Source organism: Phyllobates terribilis, unplaced genomic scaffold (assembly GCF_046119375.1).
Source record: "Phyllobates terribilis strain yellow unplaced genomic scaffold, ASM4611937v1 Scaffold_238__1_contigs__length_3037890, whole genome shotgun sequence".
In the NCBI taxonomy this organism is placed as follows: Eukaryota; Metazoa; Chordata; class Amphibia; order Anura; family Dendrobatidae; genus Phyllobates; species Phyllobates terribilis.
Genome location: NW_027362998.1, coordinates 124,765 through 143,328, shown reverse-complemented (window position 1 = coordinate 143,328; position 18,564 = coordinate 124,765). Strand labels below are relative to the sequence as shown.

At 41.4% G+C, this 18,564-nt stretch overlaps 1 protein-coding gene across 1 annotated transcript in view; it reads left to right on the top strand.

Annotated features, from left to right (window-relative positions):
* LOC141217346 (uncharacterized) overlaps positions 1-13,746 on the top strand; it is a 71,430-nt gene extending 57,684 nt beyond the window's left edge. The window contains exons 10-15 of the mRNA XM_073665773.1: positions 3,060-3,209; positions 3,339-3,518; positions 3,602-3,725; positions 3,809-3,906; positions 4,105-4,195; positions 7,084-13,746. Coding sequence (XP_073521874.1) covers positions 3,060-3,209; positions 3,339-3,518; positions 3,602-3,725; positions 3,809-3,906; positions 4,105-4,195; positions 7,084-10,625 — 4,185 coding nt within the window. The 3' untranslated portion in view covers positions 10,626-13,746. The remainder of the gene's footprint in view (positions 1-3,059; positions 3,210-3,338; positions 3,519-3,601; positions 3,726-3,808; positions 3,907-4,104; positions 4,196-7,083) is intronic.
* The last annotated feature ends 4,818 nt before the right edge of the window (positions 13,747-18,564 follow it).

Here is an 18,564-nt window from a genome sequence, read left to right as displayed (position 1 = left end):
TGTGAAAAGGGGTATACATAGCAAATACACTTAAAATAATCTTGAACAAAGCGAATCAGCGACTGGTACAGGAGGAGAGCGAACCCTGCCTGCGAGGGCTCACAATCTACAAGGGAGGGGTGGGGGTAGAGCTGGTCGTGCAGCGGTATGGTGGAGCGTTGGTTACTGCAGATTGTATGCTTGTCGGAAGAGGTGGGTCGTCAGGTTCCTTTTGAAGGTTTCCACGGTAGGCGAGAGTCTGATATGTTGGGGTAGAGAGTTCCATAGTAGGTGGGATGCACGGGAGAAATCATGTATATGATTGTGGGAGGAGGAGATAAGAGGGGAGTAGAGAAGGAGATCTTGTGAGGATCAGAGGTTTCGCACAGGTAAGTACCGGGAGACTAGGTCACAGATGTATGGGCAGTCATTAACTTTGATGGATAGGTCAGATGGGGCGTTGAGTGAGGTGGGGGAAAGATGATGAATTCAGTTTTTCCATGTTAAGCTTTAGAAATCTGGCGGAGAAGAAGGATGAAATAGCGGACAGACATTGTCGGATTCTGGTTAGTAAGGAGGAGGTATCGGGTCCAGAGAGGTAGATCTGTGTGTCATCAGCATAGAGGTGATACTGAAAGCTGTGAGACTCTATGAGCTGTCCCAGGCCAAAGGTGTAGATGGAGAAGAGCAGGGGTCCTAGAATTGAACCTTGGGGGACACCGACAGATAGAGGGTGAGATGAGGAGGTGGTGTGTGAGTGGGAGACGTTGAATGTCCTGTCTGTTAGGTATGAAGAGATCCAGGATAGGACCAAGTCTGTGATGCCAAGAGAAGAGAGAGTCTATAGTAAGAGGTAATGGTCTTTTAACATCCCCATAATGTGTATGGGGATGTTAAAAGGTAATTTGTTGGATGTTTCCTCTGGCCTGGCCTAATAGACTTTCGTACATTGCAGGCCCAGACACCATTATTAGGCATTTAAGTATCAGAATAACTAGGCAGCCCCATAATATCAAGTATTTCGGGGAAATGGGGCATTCAGCCGAACTCTATCAAGCCTTCTGAGATGCCATGTTTGCTTTTGACGGCAACAAGTGGTTAAACTGGCAGGGTTTTTCTTGTTGCAGCCGCACCTGTGCCATCCCTGCCGTGTCATCTATGTTCTGTGCCCAATTTCTCTTAAAACAAATGTTTAAAATTGTTTTAAAAATAAGAAAATGTGTCTTATGCTTTTTTTTCTTTTTGCAATTATTTTAGTGCCAGTTTTCTTTTGAAACATCTTAATTTCTTCTTTTTTTCTGGTGTTTTTTTTCTAAGGCCATAAATAAACCCTATAAAACAATGTAAATGGATACTTTGGGGTCAAATAATTTCTGCCTGTGGTGTTTGTGCAAACAAAAAAGCTTTTATAAAAGCCTCAAACTTCTTTGTGTGAATCAGACATGAGATCTAACTTGATAGAAGATTACAGTCTGGGGAAGACGGGAAACATTCATATAGACGACCGGTGGTGATGTAGTCAGTGACGGACTCTGGCCAAATATGTTTCTAGAACCAAAGTTAACCCCTTCGCAACCCTGGGATTTTCCATTTTTGCATTTTCCTTTTTTGCTCCCCTTGTTCCCAGAGCCATAGCGTTTTTACTTTTTGGTCAATATGGCTGTGTGAGGGCTTATTTTTTGTGGGACGAGTTGTACTTTTGAACGACATTACTGGTTTTACCATATCGTGTACGGGAAAACGGGAAAAAAATTGTGCAGTGAAATTGCAAATTGTGAAAAGTGCAATACCACAGATTTTTTTTTTTTGTTGTTTTTTTTTACCACGTTCACTGAATGCTAAAACGGACCGGCCATTCTTATTCTCCAGGTCATTACGAGTTCGTTGACATCAAACATATATAGGTTCTTTTTTATTTAAGTCGTGAAAAAAATTCCAAAGTTTGCTAAAAAAAAAAAAAAAAAAATGGCGCCATATTCTAAGACCTGTAGCATATCCATTTTTTGGGATCTGGGGCCGGGTGAGGGCTTATTTTTGCGTGCCGAGCTGAAGTTTTTATTGATACCATTTTGGGGTAGATCCGATGTTTTGATCGTCCGTTATTGCATTTTATTGCAATGTTGCGGCAACCAAAAAACTTAATTCTGGCGTTTTGAAATTTTTTCTCGTTATGCCGTTTACCGATCGGATTAATTCTTTTTTTATATTGATAGATCGGGCGATTGTGAACGTGGTGATACCAAATATGTGTATGTGTTTTTTTTTATTATTATTATTTTATTTTGAATGGGGCGAAAGGGGGGTGATTTAAACTCTATTTTTTTTTCTTTTTCACTTTTTGCTTCCTTCTATAGTCTCCATAGGAGACTAGAAGCAGCACTTGTCTGATCGCCTCTGCTACACAGAGGTGATGAACAGATCACCTCTATGTAACAGAAATGGTCCTGTGCTATGAGCGCCGACCACTAAGTGGCGCTCATAGCGATCAGCATATGACAACCACTGGGGTCTGCTGCAGACCCAGGGTTGTCATGCCCACGCATCGGTGACCCGCGATCACGTGACGGGGTCACCGATGGGCGGGGTAAGTGATGCGCTTCCGGCGCGGTGATGTTAAATGCCGCTGTCAGAGATTGACAGCGGCATTTAACATGTTAACAGCCGCGGGTGGATCGCGATTCCACCCGCGGCTGTTGCAGGCACAGGTCAGCTGAACAGGGGGTGACAGCCTGGTGCATACTAATACGTCACAGGCTGTAAAGGGGTTAAAGATGTCGTCCTCATCATGAAGTAGTTATTTCTCAAGTCATGTGTAATGAATATATCCTGCAGTATTACTAATGCCGATTATAGTGGATACCAGTGTAATGGAAGACGAGTCTATGAGAAACGTGTTCAGCTACAGACTCCAAGGAAGAAACTGCTTGTTGTCTGTGGCCTAAAATATATAGGTTTTATTACTAGATGTAAAGAAGGAAACTAAATACTGTAAAATAATAAATCTCCTCATTGTCTCCAGTAATTGTATTATTACACAGGATTTTTATGATGTTACATCTTCTCATCTTCTTCTCATTCAGGTCTCTACAATATCGGATCCTCTCAGTGAAGATCTTCTGGATAAAAGAATTTTCCTGATTTACCCATCAACTATGGATATGGACAGAGACAAGATGGCGGAGAGGATATTCCACCTCACCCTAGAGATCCTCTTCCAGCTTACTGGAGAGGTGAGAGATTCTGATGACGTCACATTACATCATTCTTATCTATGGGAATAACAGATGGACAGAACTGGAGAGGTGAGGACTCTGGAAATGTCTGGAGGGAGATTTATTAATGTGTCTCTCCATAACCAGGATTACACAGTCGTGAAGAAGACCTCTAGTGAGCGCTGTCAGGACCCTGTGTCTGAGGGATGGGGAAGACCCCTGAGCCCAATCACGGGGCCGCCACCTCACCCCCTGATACATGAGGACATCAATGACCAGAAGATCCTAGAACTCGCCTACAAGATGATTGAGCTGCTGACTGGAGAGGTGACACTGCTGGGAATACTGGGACATTATACAGTAACGCTATGAAAGGATCAGGGGGATGACTGTATCATTGTATGTGTCAGGTTCCTATGAGGTGTCAGGATGTCGCTGTCTATTTCTCCATGGAGGAGTGGGAGTATTTAGAAGGACACAAAGATCTGTACAAGGACGTCATGATGGAGGTTCCCCAGCCCCTCACATCACCAGGTAATAGACAGGACTAAATACACATGGCCTATAATTATCTGTATGTAAAGAATGAATTCAGTCCCTGTATGTGTTTCCTCCAGATCTATCCAGTAAGAGGACAACACCAGAGAGATGTCCCCGTCCTCTTCTTCCACAGGACTGTAAACAAGAAGATCCCAATGTTCCTCAGGATCTTCAGGTAGATGAAGAGGTGGTGTCATGAGATCTCCACTATGATGTGTAGACGGCTGTGAAGGTCTTGTGCTCAGTCTTGTTTTATCCACCAGTATTATATGTTTTATACTTGTGTAATGAGAACGGTGGAGATGGCAGGATTAGAGCTGATCATAGATGGGACTTCTCCATCTGTCTGTGACTTTTACAATATTTGTTTCAGGGTGAAGATCTGACCCTTATTAATACTACAGAGACATATGTGAGGGGTGAGGAGCGGTGTAAAGACGAGATTCCTACATATGACCACCCAGGTGAGTAGTGACCACTAAATGTAGAGAAGTCACCGATTATTCTCAGTCACCGGCTGTGGCTGCTTTATCGGTGGTGTAGTCCGGCTGTATCACAATCGTCTGTTCACCATTTTACCTCTGGACCACAACATTCTCTTCCACCTAAAAATTTTCAAATGACTTTTGGTATTGAAAGCCCTTTTCTATAGAACTTACAACCTGGAAGATCCACCTGCACTCTGGGATCAGAAGACACTGACCGTTACCCGCCCAGATCTGTAATTTACAAAGCCAAATGACAGCGTATGTAGAATGTGCTGACAAAAGTTAGAAAATCACTTGAAGAAAAATTATGATGGGCTTTTCAGAGAAAGTGAAGGGTAATGATGCTGTTGGCTTTCTAGAATCCTGATATCTTATAGGATGAATCTACCTTCTCTCCCTTCTGTGCTGCTGAATGTCCTCATATGGCCCCTACAAGACCAGGTCCAGTCTTTCCGTGAGGGCCAAGTGTGAATTTCTGTATAATAACAGCAGAGTTTCCCTTTATCCTGAGTTTTCAATTTCTTTTAAATCCAACTAACTTCAAACAGGATCACGATTAACTATGCAAAAAACATTACACCTGTGCCATGATATATCTCTAAGCTAAATTTAAGACTCCTCAGCTCTGCACTATTATAAAAAGTTCTCTTTAAATGTCTAATATTTCTTCTTGAAACTCATCTGATAGAATATTGTCCCTTATGATAGTTTAGATTACCAAGTTCCACCGAGCCCTCTACTCTTTCCAGAGAGGTTTCACCACTAATTACTTATTTTTTACCGATGAAGACTAGTGATGAGCGAGCATATTCGCAAGTACTCAGTACTCGCCCGAGCATCTCAGTACTCGAGATGCTCAGAGCTCGCCGAGTACTTGCGAGATGCTCGGGCGGATGCTTGGGTCCCCTCCCTGCATGTTTGGTGCTCTTTAGAGCGCGAAACAACATGCAGGCATTGCCTGCCACTCACTGTAATGCCGCAGCCATGTTGGTTGTGGCATTACACTGATTAGCTGGCTGTACGGCGTCATCAGGTCTATATCAGTGTAGTGTAGTGTAGGGAGAAAAAAAGTACATTACACATATCCATCTTAACAAACAGTCCTTCTGAGGACTAATCCATCTGCAGAGATATCAGGCAGGCAGTGTATATAGCAGACTGCAGTGCTTATAGCACAAGAGGCTCCATTCCAGTTCTGACTTCTGCTGCTATTAGATATTTCTAGAAATAGACCCAGGTCTCAGGGGCCAGGAATAATTTTTTGGGGGGGATCTTAATCCATTTTTCTGCGCCGTTTGCTTGTTGGCACTGCAGAATACAGCCAAATCCTTTCCATATTACAGTGCTAAAAATCCAGCTATTTAAAACTGTGGTTTGTCTGTGACACGTATCACATATAATTGCGCTGAAAATACTGCCATTTTTGGCCTCCATTCAAATTTTTTTTTCAGTGTGTCAGCAAAGTTTTTGACACCGGTTTGCTGTTCAAAATAGTTACCTACAGGCCAGGTATTTAAAACTGTGTTTTCTCTGTCACACGGATTACATATAACTTCGCTCCAAATTCAGCCATATGTAGTGAGCGTGGAAGATATTGTCCTCCATTTAAAATGGACAAGGCGCGTGGCAAGGGACGGGGAACTGGACGTAAGGGTGATGGTGCATGCAGAGGCCAAGGCCGTGGGCAAGCTGAAATTGTGCCACAACAAACACCCACATCTTGTTACCAGACCTTCCTGTCCCAATTCCTAGGGGACCGCAGCACACCACTATTGAACCCAGAGCAGTGTCAAAAGGTTGTTGGTTGGATAGCGGATAATGCTTCCAGTCACTTAGCCACCACCACCACGCTGTCTTCCACATGGTCAAGACTCAGTAGCCGTGAGTCTGGACCGCATATTCCTCACACTGATCCTCCTTCCTCCCACCATGCCGAGTGCCCGGAGACAACTGATCCCACATTTGGACACTCCGAAGAGCGGTTCACTTTTCCATTTATAGATTCGGGCCTCTCGCCCGGTCCACTTGAAGCGGGGCAAGTGGAGATTGCAGGTAGCGATGCCCAAATATTTGAAGTATTTTTGTTTTTGGTTATTTATCTTGCTTTATATACAAGTCATTACCCTGGAAAGGATGTTCCTTAACATATTTCCCAGGAAAATCCATTTTGTTTTTGTATGTTTTATTGTGAGTCTGTAAAAGTGGCTTAATACCTCTGACAACGTTGTTGACAGAAGTAACCTGGGAGTCAGAAATGCTTCCAGGGGTCTTCCCCATGCTGTTCCCATGTCATTTGAGCACTTTTCCCATCGATTTGAGCAATTCTTAGGCCCTCTTTTGACAGTCGGGGGAGCCGCCTGAAAAATGCTCGAGTTTCCCATAGACTTACATTGGACTCATCGCTCGGGTCGAGCATCCGAGTATTCCAATGTGCTCAACCCGAGCAACCGAGCATTTTAGTGCTTGCCCATCACTAATGAAGACTGTTGAGTTTGATCATTTCAGTAAATGTGTTATTGTCTATAGTCACAGTTTTTGACTGCCAGACGTAGTAGTAGTTCTAGTAGTAGTAGTTGTAGTTCTAGTAGTTCTAGTAGTAGTAGTTCTATGTGTTTATTGTCCGTTTGGTGGTTCAATAAAGTATTGCCACACTGTTTACTCTCACCCTGCGTTCTCTGAGTAGTATTATGCCCGGGTCTTCACAGTTTCTTATTAGACAGTGAACTGTCATTGTCTTGGTGAATAATTCCATATTTTTACATAACTTGCTATTTTTACAGCGAGTTTAAGTAGAAATGTTCAAAAAATATAAAATTCAAGGATATATTTTGTTCAAAAATAATAATTCGTTTTATTCTTGGCAGATGACTGTACCAGGAGATCAGAGGGACAGCTGGTATCTTCAATTTTTCAATCAGATGTTTTTGAGATCCCACAGGATACAATTGAAGTGAATGCCATTACTCCAGATATACCATCATCCCCTCACAGCAAAGATCTGTCATCTGGTCCTTTGAAACGGGTCCTATCTTCTGATTCATTACCAACTACTAAGGAAAATCAAAGTCACAAAAAAGGCATTAAAAATCAAATTGCTCGTAAAGCAAAGAAGCCATTTTCACATTCAGAACATGGGAATAATTTTCCCCTGGAAAAGTGTTTTCTTAAACATCAAAAAATTCATAAAGCAAAAAAAGGATTTTCTTGCTGCAAATGTGGGAAATGTTTTAAACAGATATCAGATCTAATTAGGCATGAGAGTATTCACACAGGTGAGAAGCCTTATTCATGTTCAGAATGTGGGAAGTGTTTTAGCCACAAATCAAATTTTGTTAAGCACCAAATAACTCACACAGGGCAGCAGCCTTTTTCCTGTTCAGAATGTGGGAAATGTTTTAGCCAGAAATCAAATCTTTTTAGGCATGAGAGTATTCACACAGGTGAGAAGCCTTATTCATGTTCAGAATGTGGGAAACGTTTTAACGATAAAGCATATTTTGTTAAGCACCAGCGAACTCACACAGGGCAGAAGCCTTTTTCATGTTCAGAATGTGGGAAATGTTTTAACCACAAATCAGATTTTGCTAAGCACCTGAGAACTCACACAGGGGAGAAGCCTTTTTTCTGTTCAGAATGTGGGAAATGTTTTAACGATAAATCATATTTTGTTAAGCACCAGCGAACTCACACAGGGCAGAAGCCTTTTTCATGTTCAGAATGTGGGAAATGTTTTTACGATAAATCATATTTTGTTAAGCACCAGCGAACTCACACAGGGCAGAAGCCTTTTCCATGTTCAGAATGTGAGAAATGTTTTTACGATCAATCAGGTCTTGTTAAGCACCAGCGAACTCACACAGGGGAGAAGCCTTTTCCATGTTCAGAATGTGAGAAATGTTTTTACGATCAATCAGGTCTTGTTAAGCACCAGCGAACTCACACAGGGCAGAAGCCTTTTCCATGTTCAGAATGTGAGAAATGTTTTTACGATCAATCAGGTCTTGTTAAGCATCAGCGAACTCACACAGGGGAGAAGCCTTTTTCGTGTTCAGAATGTGGAAAATGTTTTAACCAGAAATCAGATTTGGTTAAGCACCAGAGAACTCACACAGGGGAGAAGCCTTTTTCCTGTTCAGAATGTGGAAAATGTTTTAACCGCAAATCAGATTTTGCTAAGCACCTGAGAACTCACACAGGGGAGAAGCCTTTTTTCTGTTCAGAATGTGGGAAATGTTTTAACGATAAATCATATTTTGTTAAGCACCAGCGAACTCACACAGGGCAGAAGCCTTTTTCATGTTCAGAATGTGGGAAATGTTTTTACGATAAATCATATTTTGTTAAGCACCAGCGAACTCACACAGGGCAGAAGCCTTTTCCATGTTCAGAATGTGAGAAATGTTTTTACGATCAATCAGGTCTTGTTAAGCACCAGCGAACTCACACAGGGCAGAAGCCTTTTCCATGTTCAGAATGTGAGAAATGTTTTTACGATCAATCAGGTCTTGTTAAGCACCAGCGAACTCACACAGGGCAGAAGCCTTTTCCATGTTCAGAATGTGAGAAATGTTTTTACGATCAATCAGGTCTTGTTAAGCACCAGCGAACTCACACAGGGGAGAAGCCTTTTTCGTGTTCAGAATGTGGAAAATGTTTTAACCAGAAATCAGATTTGGTTAAGCACCAGAGAACTCACACAGGGGAGAAGCCTTTTTCCTGTTCAGAATGTGGAAAATGTTTTAACCGCAAATCAGATTTTGCTAAGCACCTGAGAACTCACACAGGGGAGAAGCCTTTTTTCTGTTCAGAATGTGGGAAATGTTTTAACGATAAATCATATTTTGTTAAGCACCAGCGAACTCACACAGGGCAGAAGCCTTTTTCATGTTCAGAATGTGGGAAATGTTTTTACGATAAATCATATTTTGTTAAGCACCAGCGAACTCACACAGGGCAGAAGCCTTTTCCATGTTCAGAATGTGAGAAATGTTTTTACGATCAATCAGGTCTTGTTAAGCACCAGCGAACTCACACAGGGCAGAAGCCTTTTCCATGTTCAGAATGTGAGAAATGTTTTTACGATCAATCAGGTCTTGTTAAGCACCAGCGAACTCACACAGGGCAGAAGCCTTTTCCATGTTCAGAATGTGAGAAATGTTTTTACGATCAATCAGGTCTTGTTAAGCACCAGCGAACTCACACAGGGGAGAAGCCTTTTTCGTGTTCAGAATGTGGAAAATGTTTTAACCAGAAATCAGATTTGGTTAAGCACCAGAGAACTCACACAGGGCAGAAGCCTTTTTCATGTTCAGAATGTGGGAAATGTTTTAACCGCAAATCAGATTTTGCTAAGCACCTGAGAACTCACACAGGGGAGAAGCCTTTTTTCTGTTCAGAATGTGGGAAATGTTTTAACGATAAATCATATTTTGTTAAGCACCAGCGAACTCACACAGGGCAGAAGCCTTTTTCATGTTCAGAATGTGGGAAATGTTTTTACGATAAATCATATTTTGTTAAGCACCAGCGAACTCACACAGGGCAGAAGCCTTTTCCATGTTCAGAATGTGAGAAATGTTTTTACGATCAATCAGGTCTTGTTAAGCACCAGCGAACTCACACAGGGGAGAAGCCTTTTCCATGTTCAGAATGTGAGAAATGTTTTTACGATCAATCAGGTCTTGTTAAGCACCAGCGAACTCACACAGGGCAGAAGCCTTTTCCATGTTCAGAATGTGAGAAATGTTTTTACGATCAATCAGGTCTTGTTAAGCACCAGCGAACTCACACAGGGGAGAAGCCTTTTTCGTGTTCAGAATGTGGAAAATGTTTTAACCAGAAATCAGATTTGGTTAAGCACCAGCGAACTCACACAGGGGAGAAGCCTTTTTCCTGTTCAGAATGTGGAAAATGTTTTAACCGCAAATCAGATTTTGCTAAGCACCTGAGAACTCACACAGGGGAGAAGCCTTTTTCCTGTTCAGAATGTGGGAAACGTTTTAACGATAAATCATATTTTCTTAGGCACCAGCGAACTCACACAGGGCAGCAGCCTTTTTCCTGTTCAGAATGTGGGAAATGTTTTAACGGTAAATCAGATTTTGTTAAGCATCAGCGAACTCACACAGGGGAGAAGCCTTATTCATGTTTAGAATGTGGGAAATGTTTTAGCCAGAAATCAAATTTTGTAATTCACCAGAGAACCCACACAGGAGAGAAGCCTTTTTTCTGTTCAGAATGTGGGAAATGTTTTAGTCACAAATCAGATTTGGTTAAGCACCATAGAACTGACACAGGGGTGAGGCCTTTTTCCTGTTCAGAATGTGGAAAATGTTTTTTGAAGAAATCATCTCTTTTTAATCACCAAAGAATTCACACAGGGGAGAAGCCTTTTTCATGTTCTTAAGGTGTGAAATGTTTTACACAGAAATCAACTCATAATAAACATCAGAGAAGTCACACAGGGGTGAAGCCCCTTTCATGTTCAGAATGTTGGAATTGTTTTAACTGAAAATTGTATCTTAAAGGAGTTGTCCATTACTAGGACAGTCTCTCGTCATTCCTCATGTTTGACCTCGTTAAAATAAAAACACTCATAATAACTTTCCATGTCAGCACCATTCTAGTAGTGTTGAGATTCGCATTCCCGGGGCTCATGTGAGGTCGTTAAATCACACAAGCCCTGCCTTCAATCAGCTTCACTGTCGCCGCTTTCGGATTTGTTGAACACCAACAGGAAGCCAGGGCTGCAGCTGCTCTCCGACTTCCTCTTAATGTTCAATTTGTTCGAAGGTGGGGACAGTTACACCAGCACTGATTGGGTGCAAGGCTCTCAACAACCTCACTTGAGCCTCGGAAATGCAAATGCTGACAGCGCTGGATTGGGAAGTTTGTGTAATTTGTTTTTATTTTAGCAGGATCAAACATTAGGAATGAGAAGGGGTTGTGAAAGTAGTGGAGAACCCATTTAAACATCAAAAAATCCCACATAGAGATTAGTCATTATCATACCTAGAGTGTGAAAAGTGATTTTCTGGAAAATCCTATTTTGTTGACCATCCAAAACAACTCCGATGGGAGAGAAACTATATATGTTATTGACAAACTGTACAAAAACAGATAGCAGACAGTTGTATATTTAAAACTGACTGTATTTTTGGACTATAAGACACACACTTTTAGCAAGAAAATAATCTTGCTAATAAGTGAGTGCGTCTTGTAGACTGGAGTCAGATTCCTGTGACAGAGGAGAATAATATGACAGTGTCCTTTCTGATCACTGAAAGAACTGCTCTCTCTCCTGCAGCTCCACACTTTTCTAACTGATTGGTGCTGAGCAGGAAAGGAAGCCACCGGGACCTGCACAGAGGCTGCACGTTCTGTGTGAGCAGCTGAAGAACCTTCCACCCGAATAGCTCAAAGACCTTTCAGATCATGGAATCAATCACATGACCTTGAAGGAACTACAAAATGGGGTCATGTATATACAGTGTATGTGTATGCAAATGTGCATATTTAGTAAAGCTGTATATATATGTGTTCATACAGTGGCATGTAAAAGTTTGGGAACCCCTGGTCAAAATTACTGTCATTGAGAACAGTTAAGCGAGTTGAAGAGTAAATGATCTCTGAAATGCCTAAAGTTAAATATGACACATTTCCTTTGTATTTTAGACAAAAGAAAAAAATATATTGTCATTTTTTACATTTTAAAAATTACAAAAAGGAAAATGGGACGGTGCAAAAGTTTTTAGGCATCCTTTGAGATTTGTGTGCTTAGATAACTTTGACCAAGGTTTCAGACCTTAACCCCTTAACAACATATGACGTACTAATACGCGTCTGTGCCCTGGGACTTAAGAGCCAGACCCGTATTAGTACGTCATGGCGATCGCACGCGCACACAGGCTGTTCGGGCGCGATCGCCGCCGGGTGTCAGCTGATTGTCACAGCTGACACCCGATACTATGTGCAGGGAGCGATCCTGCACCGCTCCCAGCACATTAACCCCCGCGATGCTGCGATCGAAGTCGATCGCAGCATTGCGGGGGCAAGGGGAGGTGATCGCAGATACTCACCTCCTCTTCCGGCCTCCAGCGCTGTCTGACGCGGCTTCCCGGGTGTTGCCATGATGACCCGATGTCGTCATGACAACATCCGGGTCACCAGACAAGCAGGAAGATTGTTTGGACATGCGCAGTGCATCTCCAAACAATCTTCTCCCTGTCCAGCGCTGACAGCCTGCATGGCACAGGGATGGTGCTGCATTCCTGTGCCATGCAGGCGATCAGAGAAAAAAAGTGAAAGTCCCATAGTGGGACAAAGTAATAAAGTATATAAACTTTCAGAAAGTGAAAAAAAAAAAAAAAAAATAATAATAATCCACCAAAAATAAAAATATAATGTACCCATCAATAAATATTATTATAAAAAAAACAATAAAAGTACACATATTTGGTATCGCCGCGTATGGAACAACCTGACCTACTAGTCCCACTAGTTAACCCCTTCAGTGAACACGGTAAAAATTTTTTTAAAAAAACGAAGCAAAAAACAATGCTTTATCACCATACCGCCAAACAAAAAATGGAATAACACGCGATCAAAAAGACAACTATAAATAAAAATAGTACTGCTGAAAACGTCATCTCGTCCCGCAAAAAAACAAACCGACATACAGCTCCATCAGCCGAAAAATAAAAAAGTTATAGCTCTCAGAATAAAGCTATGCTAAAAAATAATTTTTTCTCTAAAAATGCTTTTATTATGTAAAAGTGCAAAACATAGAAAAACTATATAAATGTGGTACCGCTGTAAACGTACTGACCCGAAGAATAAAGCTGCCTTATCAATTTTACCACACGCAGAACAGAATTTAAAAAAAAAAAAAACAATTCCTGAATTGTTGGTTTTTGTTTATTCTGCCTCCCAAAAATCGGAATAGAAAGCGATCAAAAAATGTCATGTGCCTGAAAATGGCACCAATAACAATGTCAACTCATCCCGCAAAAAACGAGCCGTCACATGACTGTCTGCCAATATCAGGAATAATTATAGCTCTCAAAATATGGCGATGCAAAAACTAGATTTTACAAAAAATGCGTCTTTTAGTGTGTGACAGCTGTCAGTCATAAAAACCCCATAAGATTCTGGTATTGCTGTAATCACACCGACCCGAAGAATAAAGTCGTCTAATCACTTATACCGCACGAGGAACGGCGTCAAAAATAAACTCTCGGGTTAGGGTTGGGCTAGGGTTAGGGCTGGGTTTGGGGTTAGGGTTGTGATGGGGTTGGGATTTTTTTCAAAAGTAAGAAAAAAAGATGACGATATGGCGACTAGTGTTGAGCGCAAGTGCTCGCTACTTGAGTTTGCATCGGGTGCTCTAGTATGCATTGAGTATCGTGGGTATTTGAGTGACATGCTCGAGTCTCCGCCCCATATGCTCTGAGGCCAAAAAAACTTTACGGGGATTGCCTGCCATGCACGAGCGATCCCCGCATGTTTTTTTTTTGGGTGTCTAATAACCGTGAAACATGCGGAGCAGGGACTCTAGCATGACACTCGAGCACACGCTGTACATGGTGCATACCTGAGTACCCGATGCAAACTCAAGTAGCGAGCACTTGCGCTCAAGACTAATGACAACTTATTCAATATGATGACCTAATGTTATCAAATTCTGTGTCGTACCTCTGGGTTCAAAATGTTCACTATACACCTTAATAAAATCCTTGAGGGGTATAGTTTCCAAAATGGGGTCACTTGTGGGGGAGCTCCACTGTTTAGGCACATCACGGGCTCTCCAAACGCGACACAAATTGATTCATAAAAATGAAAGTGTTTTTTTTTTCACTTTTTCATTTTTACGAATCAATTTGTGAAGCACCTGGGGATTCCAAGTGCTCACTATGCATCTAGATAGGTGCCTTGGGGGGTCTAGTTTCCAAAATGGGGTCACTTGTGGGGGAGCTCCAATGTTTGGGCACACAGGGGCTCTCCAAACGCAACATGGCGTCTGCTAATTATTCAAGCAAATTTTACAATCAAAAAGTCAAATGGCGCTCCTTCCCTTCTGAGCCCTGCCGTGCGCCCAAACAGTGTTTTTTCCCCACATATTGGGTATCTGCGTGCCCAGGGGAAATTGCACAACAAATTTTGGGGTCCATTTTTTCTTGTTACCCCTGTGAAAATAAAAAAAATTGGGTCTAAAGTAACATTTTTGTGAAAAAAGTTGAATGTTCATTTTTTTCTTCCACATTCCAAAAATTCCTGTGAAGCACCTGAAGGGTTAATAAAGTTCTTGAATGTGGTTTTGAGCAGCTTGAGGGGTGCAGTTTTTAGAATGGTGTCACTTTTGGGTATTTTCTGTCATAAAGACCTCTCAAAGTGACTTCAAATGTGATGTGGTCCCTAAAAAAATGGTTTTGTAAATTTTGTTGGAAAAATGAGAAATCGCTGGTCAACTTTTAACCCTTATAGCTCCCTAACAAAAAAAAAAATTGGGGTTCCAAAATTGTGCTGATAAAAAGTAGACATGTGGGAAATGTTATTTATTAACTCTTTTGTGTGACATATCTCTCTGATTTAAGGGCATAAAAATTAAAATTTTGAAAATTGCAAAATTTTCAAAATTTTCGCCAAATTTCCGTTTTTTTCACAAATAAACGCAAGTGATATTGAAGAAATTTTACCACAATCATGAAGTACAATATGTCACGAAAAAACAATCTCAGAATCTGGGGGATCCGTTGAAGCGTCCCAGAGTAATTACCTCATAAAGTGACAGTGGTCAGAATTGTAAAAATTGGCCTGGTCATTAACGTGCAAACCACCCTCGGGGGTTAATGGGTTAATTAGCCTTTTAGCGTTATGGTTTGCTCACCATCATTGTTCAGAAAGGCCATCTGATGCAAATTTCTCAGCTTTATAAAAACTCTGCCTCCTCTAACCTTGTGCAAAAAAACAGCAGCCATGGATTCTTCTAAACCGCTGCCTAGCACTCTGAAAATGACACTGTGATACTTGGAAAAAGGGGTGCAACTAGGTGCTGACCATGCAGGGTGCCCAAAATGTAGCATCGGAGCATTTTTGTTTTTGTAATTTTTAAAGTGTAAAAAATGACAATATTTTTTTTTTGCCTAAAATACAAAGGAAATGCGTCATCCTTAATTTGATTCTTTTTAGCTATTTCATCTTCAAATTGATTAACTGTCCTCACTAACAGTAATTTTGACCAGTGTGCCCAAACTTTTACATGCTACTGTATGTAGCAGAGTTGTATATGTGTGTGTATATGTAAATATGCATATGTAGCAAAGCTATGTGTGTATGTATATGTGCGTATGTAGCAGAGCTGTGTGTGTATCTAAATGTGCATATGTCGCAGAGCTTAGTTTGAATGCACTGTCCATGCAGCAGTTTTGTGTGTGTATATACAGTACAGACCAAAAGTTTGGACACACCTTCTCATTTAAAGATTTTTCTATATTTTCATGACTATGAAAATTGTACATTCACACTGAAGGCATCAAAACTATGAATTAACACATGTGGAATTATATACTTAACAAAAAAGTGTGAAACAACTGAAAATATGTCTTATATTCTAGGTTCTTCAAAGTAGCCACCTTTTGCTTTGATGACTGCTTTCCACAATCTTGGTATTCTTTTGATGAGCTTCAAGAGGTAGTCACCGGAAATGGTTTTCACTTCACAGGTGTGCCCTATCAGGTTTAATAAGTGGGATTTCTTGCCTTATAAATGGGTTTGGGACCATCAGTTGTGTTGTGCAGAAGTCTGGTGGATACACAGCTGATAGTCCTACTGAATAGACTGTTAGAATTTGTATTATGGCAAGAAAAAAGCAGCTAAGTAAAGAAAAACGAATGGCCATTATTACTTTAAGAAATGAAGGTCAGTCAGTCTGAAAAATTGGGAAAACTTTGAAAGTGTCCCCAAGTGCAGTTGCAAAAACCATCAAGCGCTACAAAGAAACTGGCTCACATCAGGACCGCCCCAGGAAAGGAAGACCAAGAGTCACCTCTGCTTCTGAGGATAAGTTTATCTGAGTCACCAGCCTCAGAAATCGCAGGTTAACAGCAGCTCAGATCAGAGACCAGAGACCAGGTCAATGCCACACAGAGTTCTAGCAACAGACACATCTCTTCAACAACTCTTAAGAGGTAATTTTGTGCAGCAGTCCTTCATGGTAAAATAGCTGCTAGGAAACCACTGCTAAGGACAGGCAACAAGCAAAAGAGAATTGTTTGGGCTTAAGAACACAAGGAATGGACATTAGACCAGTGGAAATCTGTGCTTTGGTCTGATGAGTCCAAATTTGAGATCTTTGGTTCCAACCACCGTGTCTTTGTGCGATGCAGAAAAGATGAACGGATGGTCTCTACATGCCTGGTTCCCACCGTGAAGCATGGAGGAGGAGGTGTTATGGTGTGGGGGTGCTTTGCTGGTGACACTGTTGGGGATTTATTCAAAATTGAAGGCATACTGAACCAGCATGGCTACCACAGCATCTTGCAGCGGCATACTATTCCATCCGGTTTGCGTTCAGTTGGACCATAATTTATTTTTCAACAGGACAATGACCCCAAACACCTCCAGGCTGTGTAAGGGCTATTTGACCTAGAAGGAGAGTGATGGGGTGCTACGCCAGATGACCTGGCCTCCACAGTCACCAGACCTGAACCCAATCGAGATGGTTTGGAGTGAGCTGGACCGCAGAGTGAAGGCAAAAGGGCCAACAAGTGCTAAGCATCTCTGGGAACTCCTTCAAGATTGTTGGAAGACCATTTCTGGTGACTACCTCTTGAAGCTCATCAAGAGAATGCCAAGAGTGTGCCAAGCAGTCATCAAAGCAAAAGGTGGCTACTTTGAAGAACCTAGAATATAAGACATATTTTCAGTGGTTTCACACTTTTTTGTTAAGTATATAATTCCACATGTGTTGATTCATAGTTTTGATGCCTTCAGTGTGAATGTACAATTTTCATTGTCATGAAAATACAGAAAAATCTTTAAATGACAAGGTGTGTCCAAACTTTTGGTCTGTACTGTATGTGTGCTATAAATATTCTTGCTATGAAGCTATATGTGAATAAAACACATGGTGCAGAGAAACACTAACAAAAGATTTATTACTTTGCTATTCTACAATACTTTATTAGAGTCACGAGAGTCATTGGGTGCTTTCATCCGCTGGCCTGGATTTCTTTTTGAAAGACTACACAGGCCGGAACTCATCCCACTGAACGCCCGTACTCCTTCCCCATGGGCAGAACACTACTCAGACAACACAGGGTATGGGTATCACACTCCGATAAGACTTTATTCACCAACATTTAACAACATATATTACATAGTAATAGTGGAAGTGACAGTCTTTCCCTTTGACTGGCTTGCCGTGGATTTGAACCTCCATGACTTCGGGGCAACCAGGGCCAACTGCTACAACCAGCAGCACCCCTCTTTTGGCAGACACCCACAGAGAGGAGGTAGCGGCAAGCTTAGGAAACTGACCAAGCTAGGAGACCGAATTGTTCCAAACTGGGTCATCTAAACTAATTCATGAGGTCAGTATTGGGCAGTGGAGCAGTTTTGTAATCCACCAACTGGAAAGATGGTCCCCAGGCTGAAGTCCTGTAGAATCACACCGGTGACAGGAGTAAGCCCCTTTTTATAACCCTCAGACCCATTTCAGGGCATTGTCTTGTATGATTGTTGGGAGATAGTCATGGCTGTTCTCTCATTGTTCATTTGTTTAATTAGACTGCTTAATCATCCTCTCAAATGATGCAGACTAGTTCACCTCCGGGGACTGATACAATCCGTAATCAGCAGACCTTTCACAAATTAGCATACAAATAGGGGCATTGGACAGTCTCACATGAAACAATTGTGGTTCCAGGCAAAATGTGTTTGATCTGCACTGCTGATGAAGATTCCAGGACGCAAATGTGTTCTTAATGAAATGTATAGGTTAAAAGTCAACGCGTTTCAAAGTCATACACAACTTTTTCCTCAGGACATAACCTAATAGGTAACATGTATAACTTGAGCTGTTTTATATGCGGTCTTTTTGGAGAAAAAAAAACACCAAACAGGGACACATGATGTGTCAATTTCATATGTAAGTCCATGAAAAAGAGGTCGGTTGAAGTATTAAAGACAGAAAAATATTGAATATATTAATTGCATTAAAACATAATATCGGATATTAATAAAAACAACTGAAAAAGAAATGTTCATACCATTTGAGTAAAAAAAAAAAAAATTGTTGTATGTATGTATTCCTAAATGAGGTGCGAACTGGTGCTCAATTGATTTAT